At 38.6% G+C, this 27,089-nt stretch overlaps 1 protein-coding gene across 4 annotated transcripts in view; it reads left to right on the plus strand.

Moving 5' to 3' along the window:
- Nucleotides 1-27,089, plus strand: part of RXFP1 (relaxin family peptide receptor 1) — a 64,710-nt gene that overhangs the window by 27,815 nt on the left and 9,806 nt on the right. For 2 of the 4 annotated variants that reach the window (XM_065877120.1, XM_065877119.1), the window contains exons 5-13: nucleotides 1,588-1,659; nucleotides 6,602-6,673; nucleotides 6,763-6,834; nucleotides 7,412-7,486; nucleotides 15,893-15,964; nucleotides 17,839-17,910; nucleotides 21,644-21,715; nucleotides 24,713-24,784; nucleotides 25,802-25,873. In XM_065877120.1, coding sequence (XP_065733192.1) covers nucleotides 1,588-1,659; nucleotides 6,602-6,673; nucleotides 6,763-6,834; nucleotides 7,412-7,486; nucleotides 15,893-15,964; nucleotides 17,839-17,910; nucleotides 21,644-21,715; nucleotides 24,713-24,784; nucleotides 25,802-25,873 — 651 coding nt within the window. The remainder of the gene's footprint in view (nucleotides 1-1,587; nucleotides 1,660-6,601; nucleotides 6,674-6,762; nucleotides 6,835-7,411; nucleotides 7,487-15,892; nucleotides 15,965-17,838; nucleotides 17,911-21,643; nucleotides 21,716-24,712; nucleotides 24,785-25,801; nucleotides 25,874-27,089) is intronic. The other 2 variants (XM_065877118.1, XM_065877121.1) reach the window with 2 other exon arrangements.

Below are 27,089 nucleotides of genomic sequence, written 5' to 3' on the forward strand. Positions count from 1 at the left end.
AGCTGGCCCATACTGGTTTATCCCTTATCACTCCTAAAATCTGTGAAAATTATACATAAACTCAGCAAACCCTGAAGAACAATGGTGACCTGCATCAGCAGAAGAAATAAGACTTGAAGCCCTTACTTTTGCCCTTGTTCACAACCTGGGGCCAGTGTACGTAGATGTGCAGGGCTTAAATGGGTGTGTGGGATGCAACGGCTTGTGCTCCAGGTTCTGTCTCCTTTGACCTCCTGTTAACTCCAGGCCCAACCTCCAGCAGGACCTCAATGAACTCCGCAGCCAGCATACTTCTTTGGCCTTCCAAGCTAATTTGTCTTCTTCTAGACCTGATCCTTTTTTGCTGTTTGTTTTTTAATATGAAAACCAAGTGTTACTGTTTTTACTTCTTGCTCCTGGAAATTTTCTTTTAGCAAACATTATACTTTTGGTTTCAGAAGTTTGGGGACTCTTCCAGGCTAAAAATAAGATACTAATATATGCTTCCCCTGAAACTTGTCCCACCCTGTACATTCTGGAATGTTGTCGATCTTCTCGGTCCACCTGATTCTTTCTATTTCTGTTTTTCTCTTTTGTCATATATACTCTTGGTAAGTTTCCTCAAACAGTTTTTGGAGTGAAACTTAGGTGTCAAATTAGTACAGTTCAATGACTTGCTTGGCCAGTTTGTGGTTTACATGCAATACGGTTTGGGGTCTTAACGATGTCACAACCTTGTCGTTTTGCCAACACTGTGTTGAATACTGTCAAGTTTGTAGAATTATAGCAGAAAATGTTAAAAAGTTAAAAAGGCTTCTAGGCTTGTTTGATTAGTGAGTGCATTACCATACACTAAAACCGAAGCTTCACTCATTAAAAATTCAAACATTAAATTTTAGCTCTTGGGCTTCCCTGGTGCCTCAGTGGTTGAGAGTCCGCCTGCCGATGCAGGGGACACGGGTTCATGCCCCGGTCTGGGAAGATCCCACACGTGGCGGAGCAGCTGGGCCCGTGAGCCATGGCCGCTGAGCCTGCGCGTCCGGAGCCTGTGCTCCGCAACAGGAGAGGCCACAACAGTGAGAGGCCTGCGTACCGCAAAAAAAAAAAAAATTTAGCTTTTATGTGCCTACCTTTATAGCTAGAAGTTCCAAATAAAAACTAGCCTAATCATATGTGAACTTAATCAAGAAACAAAATGACATGATACCCAGCTCCACTAAATTATTTTGTTATGTTTACCTTTTTCAATTTTTAAGAAATTTTTGACATTTCCTATTTCTTTCTTTTTAATTTTTATTGAAGTATAGTTGATTTACAATGTTGTGTTCGTTTCAGGTGTACAGCACAGTGATTCAGTTATACATATACGTATAAATATATGTATTCTTTTTTGACATTCTCTTCCATTATAGGTTATCACAAGATATTGTGGTAAAATACACACAACATAAAATGTACTGGCTTGACCATTTAGTGTACATTCAGAGGCCTTACATACACCCGCATCTTTGCAGGGCTATCACCATCAGCCATCCGCAGAACTCTTTTCATCTTGCAAAACTGAAACTCCATTTCCTTACGTTTTCCTTTTAATAATCATTTTCACAGGTGCCTGCAAAACAATAAGATTAGATCCGTATCTGTCTATGCTTTCCGAGGACTCTACAGTCTTACTAAACTGTAAGTACCAGCGCCAACTAGTCTGCCCTTCCGTGGTGGCCTGCCAGCCCGACCCATCCCACCGAACAAGGCTCTCCCGCCCACGACAGTGCCCACGGGACAGGCAGACAGTGGACACAGCACTGGGGCCAAGGGCATGGGACCCTGAGTCACACAGGCTGCAGTCCCAGTCCTCCCTCACCACTCACTGGGTGTGTGAACTTGAGAACTTAATTTCCTTTCTAAGCATCAGCTCCCTCTACCGTAAAATGCAAACTACAACAGTACCTACCTCAGGATTGTTGTAAGGAACGAATGAGAAAATCCATGGGAAGAATTGGGCACACTGTACCGGGCACGTAGTAGGAACTCAATATACATAAGCCGTGGTGACGGGAATGAGGATTGAATGAACTTTATCACCATGAGAAAGCCTGGCGATGGTTAAAATTTATGAAGGAAAAAACCCAAAGACTTCTCCAGTTACTCTTTTCCCACTAATTCTGCTTTTACAAATACATAAAGCACGATAAGTTTAAAAGAACAAAGCTTTTTAAAAAAATTATGGTAAAACATATATAACAAATGTGCCATTTTAATCCTCTTTAAGGGTTTCGTTCAGTGGCGTTCAGTACATTCACACTGTTGTACAACTATCCATCTCCAGAGCTGTTCACCTTCCCAACTAAGACTCCACACCCACTAAACACTAACTCCCCACGGCCCCTCCCAGGCCCTGGCACCCACCATGGTACTTTCTGTCTCTAAGAATCTGACTACTCTAGGGGACCTCACAGAAGTGGAATCAGGTAATACTTTCCCTTTAGTGTCAGGCCTTTTTCATCACGTCTTAAACTTAGCATAATGCCTTCAAGTTTCAGGCATGTTGTAACATATATTAGAATTTCCTTCCTTTTTAAGACTGAATAATAGTCCATTGTGTGTGTATATATATATATAAAGTACCTCATTTTCTATATTCGTCCCTTGATGGATGGACATTTAGGTCGTTTCCACCTTTCGGCTATTGTGGATAATGCTGCTATGAACGTTGGTGTACAAATATTTGAGTCTTTGCATTCCATTCTTTTGGGTGTACGCCCAGAAGTGGAATTGCTGGGTCATATGGCAGGTCTACGTTTGATTTTCTGAGGACCCACCATACTGTTTTCCACAGCATCTGCCCCATTTTACCTCCTGGGATTTTGTTGTTGTTTTGTGTTGTGTTGTTTTTAGTAACAGCCATCCTTATGGGTGTGAAGTAGCATCTCACTGTGGTTAAGAGCTAAACTTTATGAAACAGTCTTTCTCAAAGTTCTGTTCCATTTCAGCTGCATTTTACCAGGCAGCTGCATTTTTCAGTCACCTAGAAGTTACTGAATAGAAATATAACCCAAAAAAATCACATTAATAAACAGCTCCCTGTATTTCTATTTCTGGCCCCCTGCCTTCTATCCTACCCCAGTTCTTATTCCTTAACCCAAGAAACTCTTTCCGGTCAGATTCCTCACTGGCTGTATCAGAGTTTGGGGTTGAGTCAAGAAGGCCACCTAATCATTTACTAGCAGAGAAGGTCACCGGAGACCCAAAGTCTTAACAGTAACCGCTGTGGCTGTGTCTATCCCTTCCCTGCTCTTTCGTGTCTTAGCAAATTACTCGAAGTCAATGCTGCAGTCGTCCCCATCATGCTTCTGCCTACCTTTCTCTACAGCCTGTCACAAATCTATTCAAAACTTGCTGAACAGCATCTGCTTGGTTTAATGTTCAATGGATGTGCAGGAGGCTCTTGAAAGACGGTACAGACTGGAGAGTAAACTTAAGTGTCTTCCATCTGCGCCTTGGTTTTTTCCTGGCACGGGAATATCGTCTGGCTGTTAGTGTCACACGGTTCTGGTCTTTCATGGGTAAACATCAGATACTGCTCTTCATTCATCCGTAGACACTCATTACCCCTCACAGTGTGCAAGGTCTTCAGCGAGACACCGTGGGGGGCATAGAAAGAGAAGTCAGACCTGCTACCTTCTAGCTCCTTATGACCCAGTATTGCAGGTAGAACCCTGTGCTTCCACCGGGGAGAGGCACCCACTCGCTCTCTGGAAGCTTACAGTCTACGGTGGGGAAACAATGCCAACCCACACACAACAGCTAGAGAATGGCAAGGGTGTTTACTTAACTAAGACTTAAACCTATGTTGTTCAGACCACAACTGCTAAGATGATTCCCTAAAAGGAGTGATTATTTTGGGTCCAGAGCAGTGAAGGATGACTCTGAAAAATGAAGACGACAGGGCAAATCAGACAGCACAGGGCATGGGGGGTGGATCAAGTACCTTTCTAGAGGATTTCTAGTGGCTCTTAAGGGAACCCCTGAGGTGTTCAGGGCAAGTGTTGAAGAGATTCTTAACATCTTCCTGTGCCCAACTGGGGCTCCAGGCTTGCAAGGGAAGGAAGTGGCTCTAATATGGGGCCTTATTCTTTGCTACCCCCAAGAAAAGTCAAATCTGATGGAGAACGGGAGATTCCTGGAAGGACAGATTTTACAGGATGTCAGCTCTAAGATCTGTCAGAGTAGCAAAAAGAGAAATCAGTGTGGTCCATGTATCAGGGGAAGAGGAATTTGAACAAATACTCACATGAGAATCATAGGCAATGAGGAAAAAGAACAGGAAAGAAGTTGAAGTGGGAGGTTGAACAGAGACCTCATTCTACTAATATGCACCAAGTGTTCCTGACATGCCTGGCTCAAAAGTTCAACAGCCCAGTGAACTAGGTACTGGTGTTATTTCCGTTTTAGAGTTGGGGAAACTGAGGATTTCTGAAGTCGCTGTTTGTTTCAGGTCACACTATTAACAAGTAGCGAAGCCAGGAACCCAACTGTCTGACAGCAGATTCAGAGCAGTGAGTTGCTGCATTAGAGAAACTGAGACAAAAATAAACACGCAAGACAATTTCTCTGCCATTTTAAGACAAAATGGAAGGAAAGGAATTTTGCAGTGCTTTTGCTACCATTGGCAACCTTAGGTATTTTGAGAGTCTCACCTCCACTTGACCAAACCAAAAGGACAAAGTTAAGTGGAATTAGAGTTTTCCAAATATTTCCCTTTCTTTACCAGCTTCTGTTGGGCTGTGTGTGGTTGTGTGTGTGTCCAAAAGTTTTCTTCAGAAAAAAAAGAGAAAAGGCCACATAAAGACTCTAAGGCCGGGGCTTTCCTGGTGGCGCAGTAGTTAAGAATCTGCCAGCCAATTCAGGAGACACGGGTTCGAGCCCTGCTCCAGGAAGATCCCACGTGCCACAGAGCAACTAAGCACGTGTGCCACAACTACTGAGTCCACGTGCCACAACTACTGAGCCCACCAGCCACAACTACTGAAGCCTGCCTAGAGCCCACGCTCCTCAACAAGAGAAGCCACTGCAATGAGAAGCCCGCTCACCGCACGAAGAGCAGCCCCCGCTCACTGCAACTAGAGAAAGCCTGCGCGCAGCAACGAAGACCCAACGCGGCCAAAAATAAATAAATAAAATAAATAAATTTTTTAAAAAAATAAATAAGGCCTCTATAAAAGAAGAGAGGTGATTTTGAAAGTTGTTAAAAGCTGGTGTTTGCTTTTGGAAGAAAACAAAGAAATAAACACATAAGAGATCAGCACAACAGAAGGAAGAGTTGGTTCACTCTGCATAAGAGTGAGAAGTAAAGTCAGGTCAAAGTACAATGGGTCTGACTCTCCAGCAAGGCATTCAGTGTCTTTTCTCCAGAGCAGGTCCATACCTGCCTCCAGGGGCATCTCCTGCATCCCCTCACAGCCTCTTTACCGTGACCCCTCACCTTGTCACCGTCACACCTCTCACCTTTGCATAAGCCATTTCCTCTGCCTGGAATCACTCCCAGCCATGCTTTGCTTTGTGAATGATACACCTCATCCAAGGCTCAGTTGAGAAGAGCCTTTCTTTTTCTTTTCTTTTTTTGTAATTAATTTTCATTGGAGTATAGTTGCTTTACAATGTTGTCTTAGTTTCTGCTGTACAGCAAAGTGAATCAGCTGTACATATACATATAGCCCCTCTCTTTTGGATTTCCTTCCCATTTAGGTCACCACAGAGCATTGAGTAGAGTTCCCTGTGCTCTACAGTAGGTTCTCATTAGTTATCTATTTTATACACAGTATAATGTATATATGTCAATCCCAATCTCCCAGTTCATCCCATGCCCTCCTTTCCCCCTTGGTGTCCATACGTTTATTCTCTACATCCATGTCTCTATGCTTTGCAAATAAGATAAGATGTGACACATATATACAATGGAATATTACTCAGCCATAAAAAGGAACAAAACTGAGTTGTCTGTAGTGAGGTGGATGGACCTAGAGACTGTCATACAGAGTGAAGTAAGGCAGAAAGAGAAAAACAAATATCGTATATTAACGCATATATGTGGCATCTAGAAAAATGGCACAGATGAACCTATTTGCAGGGCAGGAATAGAGACCTCTTTCTTTAACACTCCCTGTCCCCTCTCCCCTCCAAGCTCTGCTTCCCCAGTCCCAGCAGCAGCCGACACCTCCTCCGCTGAACAGTCAGAGGACCTGTATGCTCTTGTTCTTTTCCCTCTGCTGCTGCAATAACTACCTGCTCACATGCTGTCTTCTACTAGATGCAAAGCCCCTCGGAGAAAGCGATTCCACACCTAGCACAATGCCGTAGCATAGGGGCTCAAAACAATTTGATGAATAAATGAATAGACAGAGGGAGTGAGGGATTGGCTGATGGTGGGTTGATTATTGGGAAATGAAAAACTAGACGTGAAAAGGTAAGTGATAGAGAACTTTCAGGGCTCCGAGGACAGGGAAATGGCCTGATGAGAACAACATATAAGAAAATTTAAGATGGACAATTATTGTTCTTCCTTTCCTTGTTATAAGATATCAAGAAGGTATCAAATTTACTGTAGTTATTTCTCTTTTTTCAGGTATCTCAGTCATAACAGAATAACCTTCTTGAAGCCGGGTGTTTTTGAAGATCTTCATAGACTAGAGTGGCTGTATGTTTAATTTATGTGGCATTTTATAGTACTAGCCTTTATGTTCGAAAAATATGTAAATGAACCCATTTTTTTCTTCTGGCTGGCAGGATAATTGAAGAGAATCATCTCAGTCGAATTTCCCCACTAACATTTTACGGACTAAATTCTCTTATTCTCCTGTAAGTACTAAAAATTTATGCAAATATTTCAACTGAAGGAAAAGGCATGAATAAAAATTGGGTTTAACAACATGACATTTGGAATTAAAACCCTAAAATGGAATTTTCAACTAAAAACCATCTCCTAGTCATATCCTATGAGGCTGTTTTGTAGTTGTAACAGTTTTATAAGATCTTCCATCTTCTAGAATGTCAGCGCATCAAAACTGAACACAGCCCCACTGCCATGCTTTATTGATATATTCTTAAGCACACCAGTACTATCCTATATTAATCTTGGTAAAGAAAAGTACGTTTGTTTAAAATCACCTCCTTTTCAGTACCCACTACTGAAGGGCACAGGACTTTTCTTCAGTTGCTAATGTTACTGCTTCCTCCATATGATGGCTACCGTTTGTCTAATTTTATTACTAACAAGCACTTAAGTATATCAAGACTTACAGAGAAAAATTTGAGTGAGAAGACAACGAACTTAGTAGATGTTCACGACTTCATAAGAATAATGATAAAACCACGTTTTGACTTCAGTTGAGAAAAGAGACAGAAAACTCAGACTCTTTGTGTTTCTCTTTTTCAGAGCACTGATGAATAACATCCTTACCCGCCTGCCTGACAAACCTCTTTGTCAGCACATGCCCAGGCTGCACTGGCTGTAAGTTGCTGTATCTCCTCTTTTTAAAAATGTTTATTGAAATATAGTAGTTGACTTACACTGTTGTGTTAGTTTCAGGTGTACAACAAAGTGATTCACTTATACATATACATACATCCACTCTTTTTTAGATTCTTTTCCCATATAGGTCATGACAGAGTATTGAGTAGAGTTCTCTGTGCTATTCAGTAGGTCCTTATTAGTTATCTATTTCATATACAGTAGTGTGTATATGTCAATCCCAAACTCTTAATTTATCCCTCCCCCCCTTTCCCCTTTGGTAACCATAGTTTGTTTTCTATGTCTGTGAGTCTCTTTCTGTTTTGTAAATAAGTTCATTGGTATCATTTTTGTAGATTCCACATATAAGTGATATCATATGGTATTTGTTGCTTTCTGACTTACTTCATTTAGTGTGATAATCTCCAGCTTCACCCATGTTGCTGCAACTGGCGTTAGTTCATTCTTTCTATGGCTGCGTAATATTCCACTGTATACATGTACCACATCTTCTTTATTCATTCCTCTGTTGATGGATATTTAGGTTGCTTCCACGTCTTGACTATTGTAAATAGTGCTGCAATGAACATAAGGGGTGCATGTATATTTTCAAATTAGAGTTTTCTCCAGATATATGCCCAGGAGTGGGATTGCTGGATCATATGGTAGCTCTATTTTTAGTTTTTTAAGGAACCTCCCTACTATTCTCCATAGTGACCGCACCAATTTACATTCCCACCAACAGTGTAGGAGGGTTCTCTCTATCTCTTCTTAAAGAAGGCAACTAACTTTTCTGGTTTTGCCTAGTTCATTTCAGATGTCAGGCTTTTTCAAATGGTAGTTGTTAATACTTTTAGCATGATTTTCTTATTAAACATCCCTATTATCTAAACTAACTCCTCTAAACTCTTACCAAAATAAAACATCTCCAAAACACAAGACATACTTTGGAGGCAGGAAGAAGGAAGACAGAAGGGATGTTATGATATCTATGTAACATCACCCCTTCCCCCCTGTCAATCTGTTCACCTGTTCATTTGGTACAGAAAGACTAAGCCACTTTAGTTTCATTGCTAAATTCTGTGTAATAAGACTATGATACTTAGGCTTTATTTTTGAAGTCTCATCACAACAGAATATGTTCCACAGAGTTTTTCACACAGTAGATTTGTTTGTGGTAATTAGCATCACTCTACCTATGCAGAACTCAATTACCCAGTAAATGTGTCTATTTAAAATACAGGCAAAAATGAAGAAATAAATCCAAAATATTTCTTTAAATGATCAGTCAATAACCTGCATATACTCTATATATGAAAATCCCCTCTGTCTTTTATTTGTAGGGAATTCCCAAAAGTTTGGTCAAAACACACTAGTTTGGAACCATCTAGGGGAAGAGAAACATCCCCCAAATCATTAGTAAGTCCAGAGGGCATCTTGATATGACAGTATAGTACCCTCAGTAATGACGAACTAAGTCATCAAGGAAAGGGGAAATTAAGTGCAATATTCTTTGTGGTGATTAAATTTGGGCTCAAAAGAATTCAGTAATGGTAATTACATGCTCAGTGATCCAAACTTAGTAATGAAGTAAAACTGATTAATATTTATATGAGTAAATTAAAAATTCATGCATTGAGACCAGAAGCAAATGTGGGAGATTTTATGCCCATACAAAAAGAAATCTTTCCTTTGCTTTTAAAAAGGTAGCCAAATGTATATTTCAGATAAAAATTAAAAATGATTAGGATTTATAACTAAAGACATGGACTTTTTAAATTTTTGTTACTAAAATTATAATCTTTAAATTTTAGCTATCCAAAACAACTCACTCCACATGCATCCCTGAGAGTGAATGTTGTCCCAATTTTAATGCTAGTAATAATTTTTGCTTTATAGGTATTCATTTTTTTAATTAATTACAATATCTTTACCTTGTGCATGAACTTTCATTTAGCAAAGTATAAACTAGAAAATCTGTTGGATGTGTCGACAAACATTTCTTTAACTATGGTTAAGTAGAAAAATAGAAATAAAACAAAAAGAGATATGACAGCCCAGGAGAATATATTTGCAAGATATACAACAGACAACAGATTAAAACCTTTAATATAGTTCTTTCAAAGCAATAAAAAAAAGACTATAAACACCACACTAAAAGATGTGAAATTCAAAAGGAAGGAATATAACTAATAAATAAGCATATGAACAGATGGGGCAATAGCCAAAGATGAGCTAAAGAGCAAGAGGGTAAAGTAAACTTTTATCCAGGGATGAGACAAAGCAAGTTTATATATAGGCAGAAGACGCTAATGTAAAGAATTTGTAAACATGGAAAACAGTGAGGATGCATTATGGAGCAAGGTCCTGGAAGCCGTGGAAAGGATGGACAAATAAGATGGGATACACACACATATGCAATAAAGATGAATGCACCTGCCCTGCTTCAATCGACAGGGCACAATTTCCAGATCATAATATGAAGTATAAAGAAAAAGTCACGGAAGGATACATATTATATATGACAATTCCATTCCAACAATGCTGTGCTGAAGCTGTAGGCAGCCTCAAGACAATATTGCTCCCACTCTACCAATGAGGAAGGACTTTACAATCTACACAGTCTTAATTTTCTCCAGCCTGTCAGTCATAAGGCAAGCAGGGAAACTGAATTCTAAGGAGTGACCAAGAGAGACGGGACATATACAGTATTTCACCTTTGGCAGAGCACAAGGTGAAGCGTTGACCCTCATAGAGCAGGTACAAAGAAAACTGCTAAAATTTTAATAAACCTGTAAAGGTTAAGTGTGGGCTAGTGTAACCCTTTGGAATACTGGGAACCCCACACTCAAGGGAGTCAGCTATTCCTTACCGGCTCTTTTTCTCTGGCCTCCACCAGCTCATGGAAAAAGCTGGGAGTAATTAAGGAAACCAGACAGAGTCTTCTTTGGTGGCATGCAGGCACAAACCCCGCCTTCTCCCCTAGACTCTTCCCTCTTAGGAAGGAAAGTCTTTACACCATGGGGAGAGGGACAGAAAATCTTCCTGTAGCCCGGAACTGTGCATAGATCCACTGCTTCCAAAGGAGCGGTAGCAGCCAAAGCTCTCTACTCCAGCAATAGGGGCAAATAAACCTCTCCAGCCCAGGATCCTGCACTGTTGCCAAGTGGGTTGGGGCTTCTGGGGCATGTGGGACAACAATGCTGAGAAAGCCCCAGCCCAGAAAGAGCAAGAGAAACAATCCTTGTCAAATTATAAAGCAATCAACAGAGCTAGACCCAGAGATAACTCAGATGTTACAACTACCAAACAAGGAAGTTAAAATACTTATGATTAATCAGTTAAATGATATAGTGGGAAAGGTGGGCAAAACATGCACACGTGGAAAATGTCTGCAAAGAGATGGAAGCTTTAAAAAGAATCAGAGAATTACTTCAACAGGCTGAACACAGCTAACAAAAGTATCAATGACCTTGAAGATAGGTCAATAGAAAGCTTTCATTTGAATCAAAATGAGAACGGAGAGTAAAACAAAGATAGAACAGAGAATCCAAAAGTTACAGGATAATATAAAAGTGTCTCAAAATGCATTAAAGTTGTCACAACAAAAGAAGAGAAGGACAACAGGACAGAAGATGCTACCAAAAATCTTGAGTCTGCTCACCAGACACACAGCAAAGCCAATCTACTGGCACCAGATTGTGGTGAAGGAAAGTACAGCATTTATTGCAGGTACCAAGCAAGGAGAATGGGCAGCTCATGCTCAAAAGACCCAAATTCCCTGTTGGTTTTCAGGGAAGGGTTTTTAAAGGCAGGGTGATGGAGAGGACTGCAAGGTGTGTGATCAGCTCATGCACAATTCTCTAATTGGTTTGTGGTGAGGTAACAGGGTGATATTACGGGAATCTCAATCATCAACCTTCTGGTTCCAACCAGCCTGGGGTCTATGTGCTGGTGATCAACATGCCATTAACTTTCTCCACCTGGTGACGGTTTTAGTGTCCGCAAAACAACTCAAGGATATGGCTCAGGGTATTATCTATTGCCCTTGAGGAGGAACTAAAGGACCTTGAATTTCTTTTATGGCTAAACTATTAGTATTTTGTCTTGCTTGACTATTTTCCTTTGTTTAACCATTTTCTCACTTCTCTGATTAAATCTCCTCTTTGGAACTCAGGGAAGGCCTAGGAGGCTAAAGCTTTTCTACAAACAAGAGGTGGGGGACATAGGGTCCTGCTCATTTTTCAAAGAAATATCTGAAGAGATAATGACCAAGAATTTTCTAAAATGATGTTATACAAAAAACCAAAAAAAATCTAAGAACCTCAGAAAAGAAAACAAGCAGAAGTAGAAAAGAAAAGAAAAAAAAAAAAACTGGACAAATCATAGTCAAACTGCTGAAAACCAAAGATAAAGAAAAGCAAAGAAAAAAGCTTGAGACAACCAGAGAAAACAGGGATATTCAAGCTGTAAAACGAAGATAAGAAATGCAGCACTAATTTTTTTAAAAAGATGGAGGGGCTGTGTTAGCATTGGAAAAAAATAGCCTTCTGAACAAAGACTATCACCAGGGATAAAGAGAAATATCACAGAATGATACAGGGCTCAATATGGCAAGAGCCACAATAATCTTAACTGAGTAAGCAGTTTCAAAGGAATAAAGTGAAACCATAAAACTATAAAGAAAAATAGCCTGGCGTCAAGAGATGTCATTTAAAACTAAGAAATCTACCAATATGTGGCTATTTGATATTCCTAAGGTGAATATTAATAAGTAGCATATTGATCAAAATCCTATGGTGAGAGAGAGAGAGAGGAAGGAAAAGGCAGGAAGACAACACATACTAATTCCATCATTTCTTATAATAGGAAATTGATAAATGTTATTGTTATTCTCTAAGAAAGAGAAGATACGGTGTATTGCGTAAAGTTGTAGTTATAAAGGTTACCAATAGAATATACAAGCCTTTTTCAATGTTAGGATAAATAAAATTTTTAAGCCATTTGTTGAAAGATTTTTTAATCTATAAAACCACATAATAATATTTTTAAATAGCAGACTAAGGTAAGATACATTCGTCAGATCGATAAACATAAGTGGGCTAAAATTACCTACTAAAAAGAAAAACAGATGTTCAAGCTGGATCACGGAGCAAAACCTAACTCAGTACTATGTACAAAAAAGTCCAGCTGTAACTAAGTGATTAAGAAAGATTAAAAATAAAAGACTTCTCGAAAGTATGCCATGTAAAGGCAAACCAAAGAAAGTAGGCATCATTTTTTATCTAAGTAGGTAGAAGTTTGGCCAATTTGCATTAAGCAGTACAAAGAAGGACATTTAAATGCTATAGAGTGCAGTTTCCAATACAAGATATTATATTAGGAGTATATATATGCACCAAATAGATTCATATAACAACCAAAACAAAAGAAAAATAGACATACATAAGCGGTAGGAAATAATAATCCACCTCTTTCAGTCCATGAAAGATCAAGGAAAACCAAAAAAAGGATATGGAGAACTAAATAACATAGTTAACGAGTTAACTCTAACTGGCACATATCAAAGTGCAAAGTCCCTTCCCGATAACAGAACAGATTTATTTGGGGCGGCAAAGTGCCCAGCTAAAATACTATATTCCCAGACTTCCCCACGTCTAGACAGAGCCACGTGGCCGAGCCCTAACTAATGAGGAGGAAGACGTATAGTGTGGAACTTCTGGGCAACCTCCTTAAAGAGAAACAGGCAGAACCTCCCTTTCTTTCCTTATCCAGAAAAGACAGATATGATGGCTCAAGCTTTAGCAACATCTTGGAACACAAAGACAAGGACCTGTGGACAGTGAATATGAAAGACCTTAGGTTTCTCACAACTTAGTAAAATTACCAGAGTAGCCTTGGACTACCTAACCCTAGATTCTTTTTTTTAAATCCTTGTGTAGTTATGCTGTTATAGTTGGGTCTCTGTTCTATGTACCTGTGCTTAATAGATATAAACTGAAAGTGAAGAACGCCCAAAAAACATTCACCAGAATTGACCATGTAATTTAGGACCTACACATTCACAAACAAAACTCAGAAAACGCGGGATTAGCCTAAAGCAGAAGGAGGTCATCGCATCCTGGGTAGGAGACCAGGTGCACATACAGGTAAATCACGGATGTCGGGCAGAAAGGCGAAGGCTTTCCCCTCCTTCATCACCTCAATTTTCTCCGTGAGATAGAAGCCAGAAAAGTACGGGAGGAAGTAGAGGGAGAGGAGATTTGCGTGTTTACAAAAAGCCCCTAGGGGATGAGAGAGGGAATTGAGAGGGCAAGATTCTTGGTGTTTTTATTTTCTGTTATTGTTCTTCAGATCCAAGAACGAAATTTTCATTTTCAGCCAGTTCCGCCATGTATAGAGGGAGACATAAAGTGGTTAGATTCAGAAGATCATTAAGTTGGAAAAGTGATCCAGGCATTAAGTAAGCGAAACACCCCCTCAGGTCCATTAGAACTTGGAGCCCTGGCACAAGGAACAGATTTGTATGCCATACCCCTGCATATCAAGAACTAAAACCTCTAATTTTCGGAAGAAAGCCACAGCAAATTCACAAATAAAGATTAAAATAAACTCAACATTGAATTTAACAATTTAATCAGAAGTCCCTAGTTTATGCCTCTTACTTTTACAAATAGTAAATTAATATTAACGTAAAGATTTTTGCTACCTTAATAGAAAAAAAAAAGTTACAGGTGTAATTAACAAGAAACTAACATCAAGAAATGTTGTGAGGCTTAGGAGAACGTCACCCCCTGGTGGTAGATTCCTGGTAACAACAACAAAATCGGAAAAGGAAATAGAACAGTCTGTCAATGATAACCTTCGTTATGGAAGGCCAAAAGCCTTGGCCAAGCCTAATAATCAAAAAAAGATAGTACAAGTGCTTTATTTCCAGTTTAATAGAATAATAGAGGTTTTTCTTTACAAGGGTGATCTAGAATCAAGATTTAAGATTTTAACACAACATTCCATACGTACAGAAATCCTGTCTACAAAGACCTTGTTATAGTATATGCCCTTCTTAGATCACTATAGTAAGAAGAAGCTTATTCTCTGGACACCATGGATTGTGAGCTTAATTTGAAATGCTTTGTGTCCTTCAACGAGTAAATCTGATTTTGCAGTCTGATGCAACAGAGAAAAGCCCTATGTCTGACTTCAAATATATCTCTCTTCTTTGCTCGTCTCTGTGGTAAATACACCCTTTTAGTCCATGGACTTGATTTCTAGAACGCTTACATGCTGGCCTTCCAGATCTTCCAGATGGACTTTGATTTGTCAGCATCTATTTGTATTGCAGTGCCACAATAAAACTGACTGTCCCAGATACAGCCTCTCCCGCAGAAAAAATAGGCATGTCCACTAATGTCACTCGTGTTTCCCAGATACAGCCTCTCCCGCAGAAAAAATAGGCATGTCCATTAATGTCACTCGTGTTTCCCGCATAGATTTTAGTAGCTGTGTCAGACTTCAGCTCAGATATTTTAGTGGCAATTGTTCCTGAATGGCTTTACGTGGTATGGTGACTGGTAAGCTAAGTGCTGGGGTAAAACACGTAGATCTAAGAGCCAGTAGCTGCTTCTGAAAGTGTATCCCTGAGCTCGGCTAACTCTGTTCTATGAACTTCCACCATAAACCCTACGACAAGATAAAAGACAGGCAATAGAAGAACGCTTTCATGAAAACCAGGAAGCGGAGACAATTAAACAGTAAGGGAGCTCAAGTCAGGTCTCCAAGCAGCGCCCTGAGTCGGGAGTGGAGAGCCAAGGGCAGCTGTGGGTCTCCCTCTGCACTGGCCTGTGTGGCCATATAATGAAGCAAGAAAGCGTGTTCTCAGGGGTAAAAGGCTATGGAGAATCTTTTCTGCGAGTGTCTAGGCAAGGGAGGTAGAGGTTAAACACTGCTTTGCGGTAGCCTCTTCTCAGCAATGGTAGAATCTTCTGCGGGCTGTAGCAGATAGAGTCACGCCACTCAGAGAAATGCCAGTGGTACCTCTGGACGGGTGTTCAATGCAGATCACTACGTGCTTTCTGTTTATATAGCTGGTAGTTACCACAACAAAAGCTTTCCATGTGCCTTTTTTCATTCTCTTCACACTCCTTAGGATACATATGTACCCATATGAACACCTCGTACCTACGCAACTCAAAACATTTTTACTACTGACACAGAAAAAAAGAAACATTATATATAAATATATCATTTCGGCTATTATGTAAGTGGCTACACTTACATTATGTGAGAATCCCTATGAAATCAGCAGTACGTGGGAAAAGAATATTTTACTAGAAAACAAATCATTCTTAACCGACTTTTGTGTGTGATTAAAATTTAGCTTTATCATTTTTTATTTTTATATTTCAGGGACTTTGAAGGCAACCATATCCATAATTTAAGGAATTTGACTTTTATTTCCTGCAGTAATTTAACTGTTTTGTAAGTAATGTTTTGTCCTTTTGAAGTATCGTTTTATCTCTTTACAAATAAAATGAATCCTTTATGCGAACAGAATCTAGCATAAACATGCATAGTAATTACAGCAAATGTTCCCTCTCAACTTGAAGTCTTTTGAAAAGGAAGCACATTGGCAAAATTACTGAAGTTCAAACCAGGCATAACCACAGATTCACAACATACGTGGGTCATCACAATGGTACTATCTTACGTGAGACCTGCTTTTCTCAACCTTACAAGTAAGACCCAATTTAAGGGAAAAAACATTTCTCATAAACCACCTAGAATCTGCCCTTGGATCTCAGTTTCAGAAACACCAAATTAAAGTCCTAATCTATAAAAATTATTACTGCAGAGACTGTGGGGGAAATTAATTATAACTTTTAGAAACTGTAGAATGTTCACACCCCTGAGGATGTAACTGCGGACACCAGGATAAACCTTAGAATGTTATCGAGTATAATTTCTCCTTATACTCCTCTCTGGCTTACTTTAAATTCAGGGTGCCTCTTCCATAACAGTGAGGGATACTGGGGCTTCCTTCAGTATAAAAGTATAACTGCCTCATTTGCAGTTTATTCCTCCAGAAGAGTATTTTTCAAATTGTGTATTGAAACTCACAAGCAGGTGACGAAAGCAACGTAGTATGTCCCGAGCCAGATTTTTTAAATGAAAAAGAATAGAATTGAATTGAATAAAAACATCAGAGTGCAATTCAGATGATTAAATGTATTGTTCCATGAATCTTGGGTTGTGTGGGTGTATATTATGTCCCAATGCAAAATGCATTTTTCTACTGTCGGTTACCATGTGAAAAGTTTGAAAATCATCATATTAAGATATACAGGACCCCTGTGTACGGGCAATGCAATAGCTACCACTGACACAACAAAAATTTTTACCCAGTTATGCCCTCCGTCCCATTCCAGTGGGCTCAAAGCCACTGAAATGTGTGAACTTTTCTGCAGTGCGTTTAGCAGTCTTCAGAGGCAGGATTCTATCAGTCATGCAAAACAGTTCATGGTAATTGCCCAAAGGAAACCAAATTGCACTTAAGGGACACAGACCAAATAAATATCCAAAAAATGTAGCCCTTCTTTTCCATTCTACTTGTATTTGTTTTTAGAGAACCCTCTGTATGAAGAAATCATTCGTGAGTTTCCTCTTCACAGGTGCTTGTGTTTTTCTGGTCCAAGGATGCTGGGAGAAAGTGGTAACGGTTTGGAGTGCTGAGAGGAAATAAATACTTAAGGATGGGACGAGGCCAGGTTCCAGGCATGTCCCACAATGCCTCAAGAACTGGAAATCTTTTAAAGGTTTCCTGTGAGTTAGTCCTTTATGCTATCTCATAACACGACGTCAGGGCAGAGATGAACTGTCAGGACTTACAGTCTCATTCAGCATCCCAAACTAGAGATCTTCTGAGTTGGTCCAGCTTGAAGTAGACTTCCTGCAGCATCTCCACCCTAAATCACATCAGCTGCCCAAAGTGCACCAGTGCTATTGTGTGGGAGGTATTTTGTTCGACAGACACACCATGAAGCCTACAGAGGCGACCCTAAGGCAGCTCCCTGGGCTGACGCTCAGTCTGCATTCTCAGGAGTCGAGGTTTTCACTCTTCCCATGTGGAGCTCTTCCCTAAATCACTTAGAAATTTGAACACTGCTTTACTTTTATCATCATTGAAAGATCTGGGAAATTTAAGATTAAAGTTATTACAGACTGGGTAATTTATCACGCTACTTCAACCTCTCTTGACGTGAAAAGTGCACTCCACATAATTATCTTTGTTTCTCCAATAACTCACCTATCAGTTACCTCTGGAAGCTGCAACATCCTTTTCTTTTTACTTTCAGGGTAATGAGGAAAAACAAAATTAATCACCTCAGTGAAAACGCGTTTGCACCGCTCCAGAAACTAGATGAATTGTAAGCTCGATTACACATATATTGATAAGAATTTTCTTTCTACTGTTCCAGTTCATAGTTGTCACACGTATACATTTTTATACATTTAAGAAAGATTTATTTTTCTCTCTTCCTAGCACTATTTCTGCATACCTTGAGCCACAAAGGAATTCTGATAGTTTAAAATATATGTGTAAAGGAAAACTATAAAATAAATATTTGAGGAAAGTGAGGTAAGGGAAACATAGCTGTGGAGAAAGAATAAAGTCTGGGGAGATCAATAAATAAAATACATCTTGCACCACTCTAACCCACTGCTGGAGAGGGATAGCAAATTTATCTTTAAGTTTCCTGGAGAGTTAGGATTTAAAAACCAGGAGATAAAAAGACACCACTCTGCTGATTCTGAAACCAAAGGGTAATCTTGGATCCATAAGGAAATTAGACACTACCATGGGTAACATCCCAGACTGTAATAATGGAAAAGAGAGCTATTTATAATGTCCCTTTTTTAAGATCAATGACACAGTTCCAAAGGACATTAAGACAACTCTCTGATAAATCAAAGCCTTGTGGTCCAAGCACATAGGAGCTGATTGTCCAAATAAAATATACACAGGACAACAAATGAAGTACATGTCCTTCAGACAATTTTTTATTTTTTACCATTAATTTCTTCAACTGGGTTTTTGCTAAAGTTTAGGCTAGCCACCAGTTTGATTTTGTGAGTTCTAGAAAGAATCTGGAGTATGGACAGAAGGTATATGTTTGACAATTAACTGGGCAGAACTTTGATTCATTAAAACTTGTCCATAAAAATTAAAGAGTGTAACTAAACTGTTTCTCGGGACACCTTACCTGCAAACTAAGACAGGTGGAGGGAATACACAGGCCACAGACAGAAACGTTCCTCGGGAACCAGTGAAGCATTGTGCTCCAAAACATCAATAAACAAGCCACTGAAACCCCATTTTTCCATGACCATTTTTCAGTAGACAGTACCAATCATTCACAAAACGCACAAGAAAATCTCAATAGATATCAGAACCAAGCACCTGCTGTAACAGCTCCCAGTGTCTGGCAAGTGAACCATACCATCAACACATAGGAAATTATTTTATTCTCAGTAGTAGGGAGAGGTGCATGTAGGTGACTCGAAAGGTAGTATCTAGCCATGAAAATACACGCTCGTCAAGGGGTCCATGCTTTTCCTTGTTTTATCCTACTTGCCACCGCGATCTGAATACCAGAAGGTAATTTCTGCCAATCCTGACTTGCATGGTGGCGCTGAGGTGCAGGTTCTAAGTATCAGTAACCAGTAGTGAGCATGGAACACAACAGCTTGGTCCGTAACCAGTGCTAATGCAGGTTCAGAGATAAAGGAAAGAGCAACAAAGGGGCAGAGAGGGGCACCAAGGCCAAGAATTAGTCCTGCCTAAACCCTGCCGAGTCCCATACCCAACGCTGGCTTGAAAAATCGGATTTACAGGGATGAGAATGGCATGTTTTCTAAGAGGTGATGGCTTTAAATGGGTGGGTCTAGACCTCAAATGAGTGACTCTCCCTTTGAGAGAGGGTTTGGACTACACTCTGTGCCTCTCCTGGCTTGATCCCACTGACAGAGTTAATGAGGGCAAATAAATTGGCAATAATCAGGATTGACTTCTCACAGTAGACTTTAGTTCTGATGGCAGAAACTCGTGGCTACATGCCTGATTTACTTTGTGCTTTTAAAGTCAACTACTCTAGGTGATAATGTGTTTCCTGAGCCCATTCAGAAATGGACCTCAAGTCCAGTTAAGTTTAGACCAACTTTCCTAAAACGAAACTGAGAAAATGGTCTTTTCACACATCACTTAGGGTCTAGGCCAAATGGTCCCCATTACATGATTCATGATAAAAGAACTATATGTCAGAATTGGCTCTAATAGCCGAAACAGGACTCCCACTAGAAACAGCCGAACGTGATAGTTCAAGACTTAATATCCTCGTGGACTCTTCGAAATCTGTTTTTCACATTGCCTCACTAACAAGATCCATCTTTTACTTGGCTTCCCATACAAAGAACTGGAATTGTGCCGCCACTTTTACCTAAATATGAAGCAGGTCGAGTCTGTTAATGGTCTTCTAGGTAGGGATACAAAGAATAGCTAGCCAAAAATTAAGCTAGATGCTGGAGAGCCCAAGTTGAATAGGTACAGGGCTTGCTCTGAAAGAGATCACATCCTTCAGAAGAGGAGAATGTATGTACAGAAACAGTTTTAATATGATGTTATAAGTGCTGTATGTGTTCTCCATGCTACATACAGGAGAACAGAGAAGAAAACGCCTAAGCTCCCTGGTCACAGAGGAGTGACACGTGAGCAGAATCTTTTTTTTTTTTTTTTTTTAGGTATAGTTGATTTACAATATTGTGTTAGTTTCAGATGTAGGCAAAGTGATTCAGTTATGCATACCCATTCTTTTTTCAGATTCTTTTCCATTACAGGGTATTATAAGATATTGAATATAGTTCCCTGTGCTGTACAGTAAATCCCTGTTGTTTATCTGAGCAGAATCTTGAAGGATGAATAGGGAGTTCACCAGAAGGACAAGAATCAAAGCTTATTCCAGGCAGAAGGAAGCACCCGTGCAAAAACCCGGAGGTTGAAATACTGAGATGCCTTCAGGCCCTGGTGAAAGTCATTTTGACTGAGTAGAATGTGGTAGGAAACTGAGCTGGAAATCTAGACAGTGGCAAGATATTTAAAGGCTTTTAAGGGACGAAATTTTAGAAACATTCCTTTTGTTGTCAAATCAGACCATCTATCTATCTTCACAGGCAATTCACCCATGAAAACATAAATAACCAAAACAGCCTCAAGGTTCAGTTTACAGTATAAAAATAAAACATTTACAGCAAAGACATTTATAATATTGATTACATGAGCTACTTTTTAGTTTTAAAAACTCAGTCTAAATCTATCTTGCCCTTCCAAGTTGAATAACCTAACTTTTGATTTATAAGCACTTCAATAACAAATAGATCTATTCCCATGCTTCTCCCTGTAGCAACTGATAGGATTTGGAGATGGACAGGGAAAGTGGTTAGGCTTTCTCTTAGTATCTCTTGATGACATTGAAGAACTCAAGCCTATTGAAAGATTGTCTTATTTAGAAGAATCTGAGGCTTTGACAGGTGGCCGCTGTCAAAGCTACCGGAAGAGCTGCTACTGTCCAAAATCTTCTCACAACTAAGCTACAAGTTCATACCACTTTAGGCAGCCCAACCTCTAATACGTACATGAAGTAACATACAAAATATCCTGCCCCAGGTGTGTATGAGGTCCGGTGTATATCAGCTGTGGAAGAAACTGGAAACTGAATTAATCCACTTCCAGTTGAAAATTACAATACACCCAAGCAAAGGAAAAAATTAAGGTTCCAAAGCGTATTTCCACTTTAGCAAAGGAAGGAAGGGCGGGAGGGAGGGAGGGAGCGAGGGGAGGAAGAAGAGAAAGGAAGAAGGGCACAACACATATACTAATTGAATTAGAAAATTGTATCTATTAGAACTAGATCAAATACCACCAAGTACTGTCTCTGAGTGAGCAATACCATCTCACTCCCTTTTTTTACCAAGTTTTGACTTCTATTAATTAATATAACTCACTAATGGCATTGTTTGAAAGTAGTCTAATGTTTTTTTAATAAAGTACAGAACTATGAGTAAAGTCTTAAGGAAATAATATGACATTTGCAATTGTTTCCCTAGGGATTTAGGAAGTAATAAGATTGAAAATCTTTCATCACTTGTCTTTAAGGATCTGAAGGAGCTCTCACAGTTGTAAGACTGATACGAATTTTGTACCTTTATTTTTTAACTTATTTTATTTCTAAAAATTGTGATTAAAATATACATAAGTATGTATATTTACCATTTTAACCATTTGTAAGTGTACAACTGTGGCATTGACTTCATTCACATTGCTGTGCAACCATCACCACCATCCATCTCTAGAACTTTTCCATCTTTCCAAACTGAAACTCCATACATATTAAACACTAACTCCCCATCAACCCCTGCCCCTCCAGCATCCATCACTCTGTTCTGGCTCTATGAATTTGGCATCTCTAAGTACCTCATAAATCAGTGGAATCATACATATTTGTCCCTTTATGACTGGCTTATTCCACTTAGCATAATGTCCTCAAGGTTCATCCACAGGTTGTAGCATGTGCCAGAAGTTCTGAATATTATCATTCTGAATAATAATCCGCTGTATGTAAGTACCACATGGCGTTTATCCATTCATCCATTGGTGGACACTTGGGTGGCTTCCACCTTTTAGCTGCTATGAATGTGGGTGTACAAATATCTGTTCAAGAGCTTGCTTTCAATTCTTTGGGCATATAACCCCAGAAGTAGAATTATTGGATCATATGGCAACTCTATTTTTAATTTTTAAAGGAAACACCATACTCTTTTGCATAGTGGCTACACTATTTTATATTCCCACTATCAGTGCACAAGGATTCTACTTTCTCCATCTCTTTAACAACACTTGTTATTTTATATTTTTTGATAATCGCCAATCTAATGGATGTGAAATGGTGTTTCATTGTGGATTTGATTTACATCCCTCTAATGATTAATGATGTTGAGCATCTTTTCATGTGCTTATTGGCCATTCATGTAACTTCTTTAGAGAATACCTATTCAAGTCTTTTGCCCGCTTTTAAACTGGGTTGTTTGGGTTTTTGTTGTTAAGTTGTAGGAGTGTATATATTATAGATATTAAATCATTTTCAGATATATGATTTACAAATGTATGCTCCCATTCTGTAGGTTGTCTTTTCACTCTGTTGACAGTGTTTTCTGATGCACAAAAGTTTTTGATTTAGATATAGTCCAATTCTTGTTTTTTTTCTCTTTTGTTACCTATGTTTTTGGTATCATATACAAGAAGTCATTGCCTAATCCAATGTCATGAAGCTTTTCTCTTATGACTTCTTCTAAGAGTTTTAAAGTTTTAGCTTTTCTATTTAGGCCTTTAACCCATTTTGAGTTAATTCTGTACATGGTGGAAGCTAAGGGTCTAAGCTCTTTTTTTTTTTTTTTCATGTGGATATCTATCTGGTTTTCACAGCACTATTTGTTGAAAAGATTGTCCTTTCACCATTGAACAATCTTGGCACATTTTAAAAATTATTTGACTATATATACAAAGACTTGTTCCTGGGCTCTCCATTCTATTCCATTGTTCTATACAACTATCTTTTAGCCAGCACCACACTGTTTTGACTACTGTAGCTTTGTAGTAAGTTTTGAATCAGGAAGTGAGACCTCCAACTTTGTTCTTCTTTTTCAAGGTTGTTTTAGATATTCAGGTTCCCTTGAGATTCCACACGAATTTTAGGATGGATTTTTCTATTTATGCAAAAAAAAAAATCATTGGGATTTTGACAGAGATGACACTGAATCTGTAGATTGCTTTGGGTAGTATTAACATCTTAACAATATTGTCTTCCAGTCCCAAAACACAGAATGTCTTCTTTAACTGGTGTCTTCTTTAATTTCTTTCAGCAACATTTTGTTTTCAAAGTGCAAGTCTTTCACCTTTATTCAGTTTATTCCTAAGTACTTTGTTCTTTTGATGCTATTGTAAATGGAATCATTTTCTTAATTTTCTTTATGGATTGCTCATGGTTAGTGTATAGAAATGCATTTGATTATTGTTTGATTATTATGTGTTGGTTTCACATATGGCAATTTTGTTGAATTTATTATAATAGTTCTGACAGTTTTTCTGTGTATGTGTGTGTGAAATCATTAGGGTTTTATACACATAAAATCATGTCATCTGTGAACAGAGATAATTTTACTTCTCCCTTCGCAATTTGGATGCCTTTTATTTCTTGCCTAATTGCTCTGGCTAGGACTTCCAGTAGTATGTTGAATAGAAATGGCAAAAGTGGGCATCCTTGTCTTCTTACTGATTTTAGAGGAAAAGCTTTCAGCCTTTCACCATTGGCTATGATGCTCACTGTGGCTTTCCTATATGGCTTTTATTATGTTAAGGTCGTTTCCTTCTGTTCATAGATTGTTGAGTCCCTTTCCCTTCTTTCATACAACACATTTCTTATTGTCATCCTTCCTCTCTTCCCTTCTTTCTGTAGTCACTGCCCCTCCCCCACCCAACTAATGGTCTAATCTGCAATAAATTTCTTAAAAGTTGAACCTGCCCTGAGAAGGTCCCTTTAATCAACAATTCTTGTTTCAAGGTGTTGTTTTGCAAAGATTCTGAAATTTTCTCCATTTACACTCAGCTACACTGTCACTCTGACCTCTGTTTCTTCGTTTCTAACTATAGAGCCTTTTACTTTTCATTTCATGCCTCACAAATTGCTAACACAATATGCCACTCTTTGACATGATTTACTGTAAAAAGCATTCAATGTGATTTCACCAATTCAAGTTTTGACTAAATGAGATTCTTCTTTCTTTCATTTAAACCACACCTGATGATAGGCAAAACCTAAAGAGGTGTGGCTTCCCTTTGGGTACCCTGCTGCTCCTCTGGTGGGACCGTCTCTGGACCTCCCCACCTTCGCGCTTACATTCTCTCAGCTCTGTCATTAATGCACTTACTGACAGCCGTGCACTGGCCTAAGAGTTCTGTTTCCATTAATCCATTTGAATGTCCAACGAGCCCTAGGGGTCAAGTGACATTGTTGTACTTTTTTTGTTACTGTTTAAAAGTAACCCTAAGTCAAGAGACATTTTCTCTTTACTCAAATACTTTTTAAGAATTGACCTATTGCTGCTCTTTTTTTAAAACAGGAATCTTTCCTATAACCCAATCCAGAAAATTCAAGCAAACCAATTTGATTACCTTGTCAAACTCAAGTCTCTGTAAGTATACACCTATGGGGATAGTTCTATGATGTAATTTTTATTTACATGCTAATAGCTAATAAATTCTATGAAATAAGATTGATAGGATCTCAAATCAGAAGCTTTAGTCCCAGGATATTGGTTAAACTCCAGAAAAACATATAAGATGAGTGTTTGCTGGTCTACAAACAGATAGCTATTAGTTTAATCTTTCGTATTTATAAGCCACAAATTAGATAATGATTAATCATTTCATATATTTCTGTAATCACTAGAAGCTTATATTGGATTGTTTGCTTGATCCTCTGAAGGCATCTATGCATATTTATTCCTTCATTAGCACTGGGTATCTAAGAATTTATTATAGCCATCGTTATCCCAAGATAGAATGTTCTAGATGATATAAGTCATTACTTGCAACACACACACACATAAACACACACACACAAATTATGTTAGGGTCTAAGAATTGCCTTAAGAAGGTAAGCTTCAGTTCTTTTAAGTGTTCCCTCAGTAAAATGGCATTTTATTAGAAAAACATTTATTATTTAAAATTATTAGAAAAACTTCAAGAATGTAAAATGCCTCTGCTATTGCAATATTGTCTAAAAGATAATGCTTGTTCATTTATTTCAAAAATATATATTGAGTAGTTACTATGAAAAAAACATTGTTCCACTCTCTATTAGAAGCCAAAAAATTCAAATAAGCAGGATATATACATATAAATAGCAGAATCAAAAAGGCATTGGGAGAAAAAAATGGGTTATTATGGGATCATATGAAATCATGTGTGTGAAACTTTTGAAAATTGTAAAGCACTGTAGAATTTAAAGAATATTTCATTCAATAAAAAAAATGTTTTAATAAAAACATTTTTAAAGGAGTTGGGGAAGTGCCTAGGGAAGGTTAAGTATGAATGTTTGGTTCCGAATAAGTGTTAACTAACAGAATTTTATTAAACTGTCTGTCACAAAAACTCATTTTATTATACCCTGCATAACACTTTTTTGATAATTAATTTGATATTTTTAGCAGCCTAGAAGGAATTGAAATTTCAAATATCCAACAAAGGATGTTTAGACCTCTCACGAATCTCTCTCACATGTAAGCAGATGTTTTTTCTTGTTCTTCACCTTGATTTTAGTCTTTTACGTTTCCACATGTATTGTGCTAATACCTCCATACCCAATGCATCCAATCTATTAACATTTTCTACTGATTAATTTGCCTAAACAATAATTAACTCTTAAAGCGTTGGTATTGGGTGGGGTGATTTTTAGTTCTCCATGATCTGGCAGAATGAAAGGAGTTTTGTCTGAATGTCAGACAGCAGGAGTGTGGAGGGAACCCACTCAGGCTTGTAAACTCTCCCGAGCCCTGATGCCACTCACTGATAGTCACGTTTGTCCACTCAGCTAGTAATTTGTGCACATGGCACAAATGTGACCAGATGAAGAAGTTACATAAACAACATAAAATAATTATAAATAATTCATGTAAATGGAGGAAGGGAAGAGAGAAATCCTCGTCAGTGAAAATTGTCCACAGTGTCAGGGCATGATGTGCGAGAGTGTATGGATAACATGGTAAACCATGAAAAATCTTTTATTCAAACAGTGTATCTCATCATGCCATCAATTACATGCTTCAGAAACATTTTCTTTAATTGAATGTAATATATAGCAGTATATATATGAAATATATTCGAATGGTCTCCACGCCAAGGTAATTAATTCCCAATAATTTAGAAAGTGTCATGGCAGTCACCACCGCTCTATAATCTTGCTTGTATTTTAAATCTAACGGAGGATACCGGGAGTTTTTTTTCCCATAATTCCTCAGAGAGCATGCCCATAAAAGTTTCCTTGGTTGCACACAACATAAAACACTCTGACTAAACTAAGCAAAGCAGAGTTTATTGGAAGAAAATGGTGTAGGTCACAAAACCCAAGAAACAAGGAGCAGAACCGAATTGAGCAGAAACCACGGCAGATCCTGGGATCCAGGCAGCAAGAGTTAAACAACAGGACAATATACTGTAATTGTCAAATTTTTATCTTGTATTTTACTACAACTCCTTATACTATAAAGATCACTTATATTTTTTGCCAGAGTACATCGCTTTAGGGGCAGAAATATCTAATTTAAATCCTAATTTCTGTATTTATTAGAAAATTTCCTAGCAGATAATTTGCCTCCATTGAAGAGTCATCTTCTTGTATGGTGATACTGATATCAAGCTCATGGAGCTGATCTGAGAAGTTATTCTTGATACTTGGAAGATGCTCAATAAACGGTGCTGGTGTTGGTAGTAGCACAG

This window comes from Phocoena phocoena, chromosome 5 (genome assembly GCF_963924675.1).
Source record: "Phocoena phocoena chromosome 5, mPhoPho1.1, whole genome shotgun sequence".
In the NCBI taxonomy this organism is placed as follows: domain Eukaryota; kingdom Metazoa; phylum Chordata; class Mammalia; order Artiodactyla; family Phocoenidae; genus Phocoena; species Phocoena phocoena.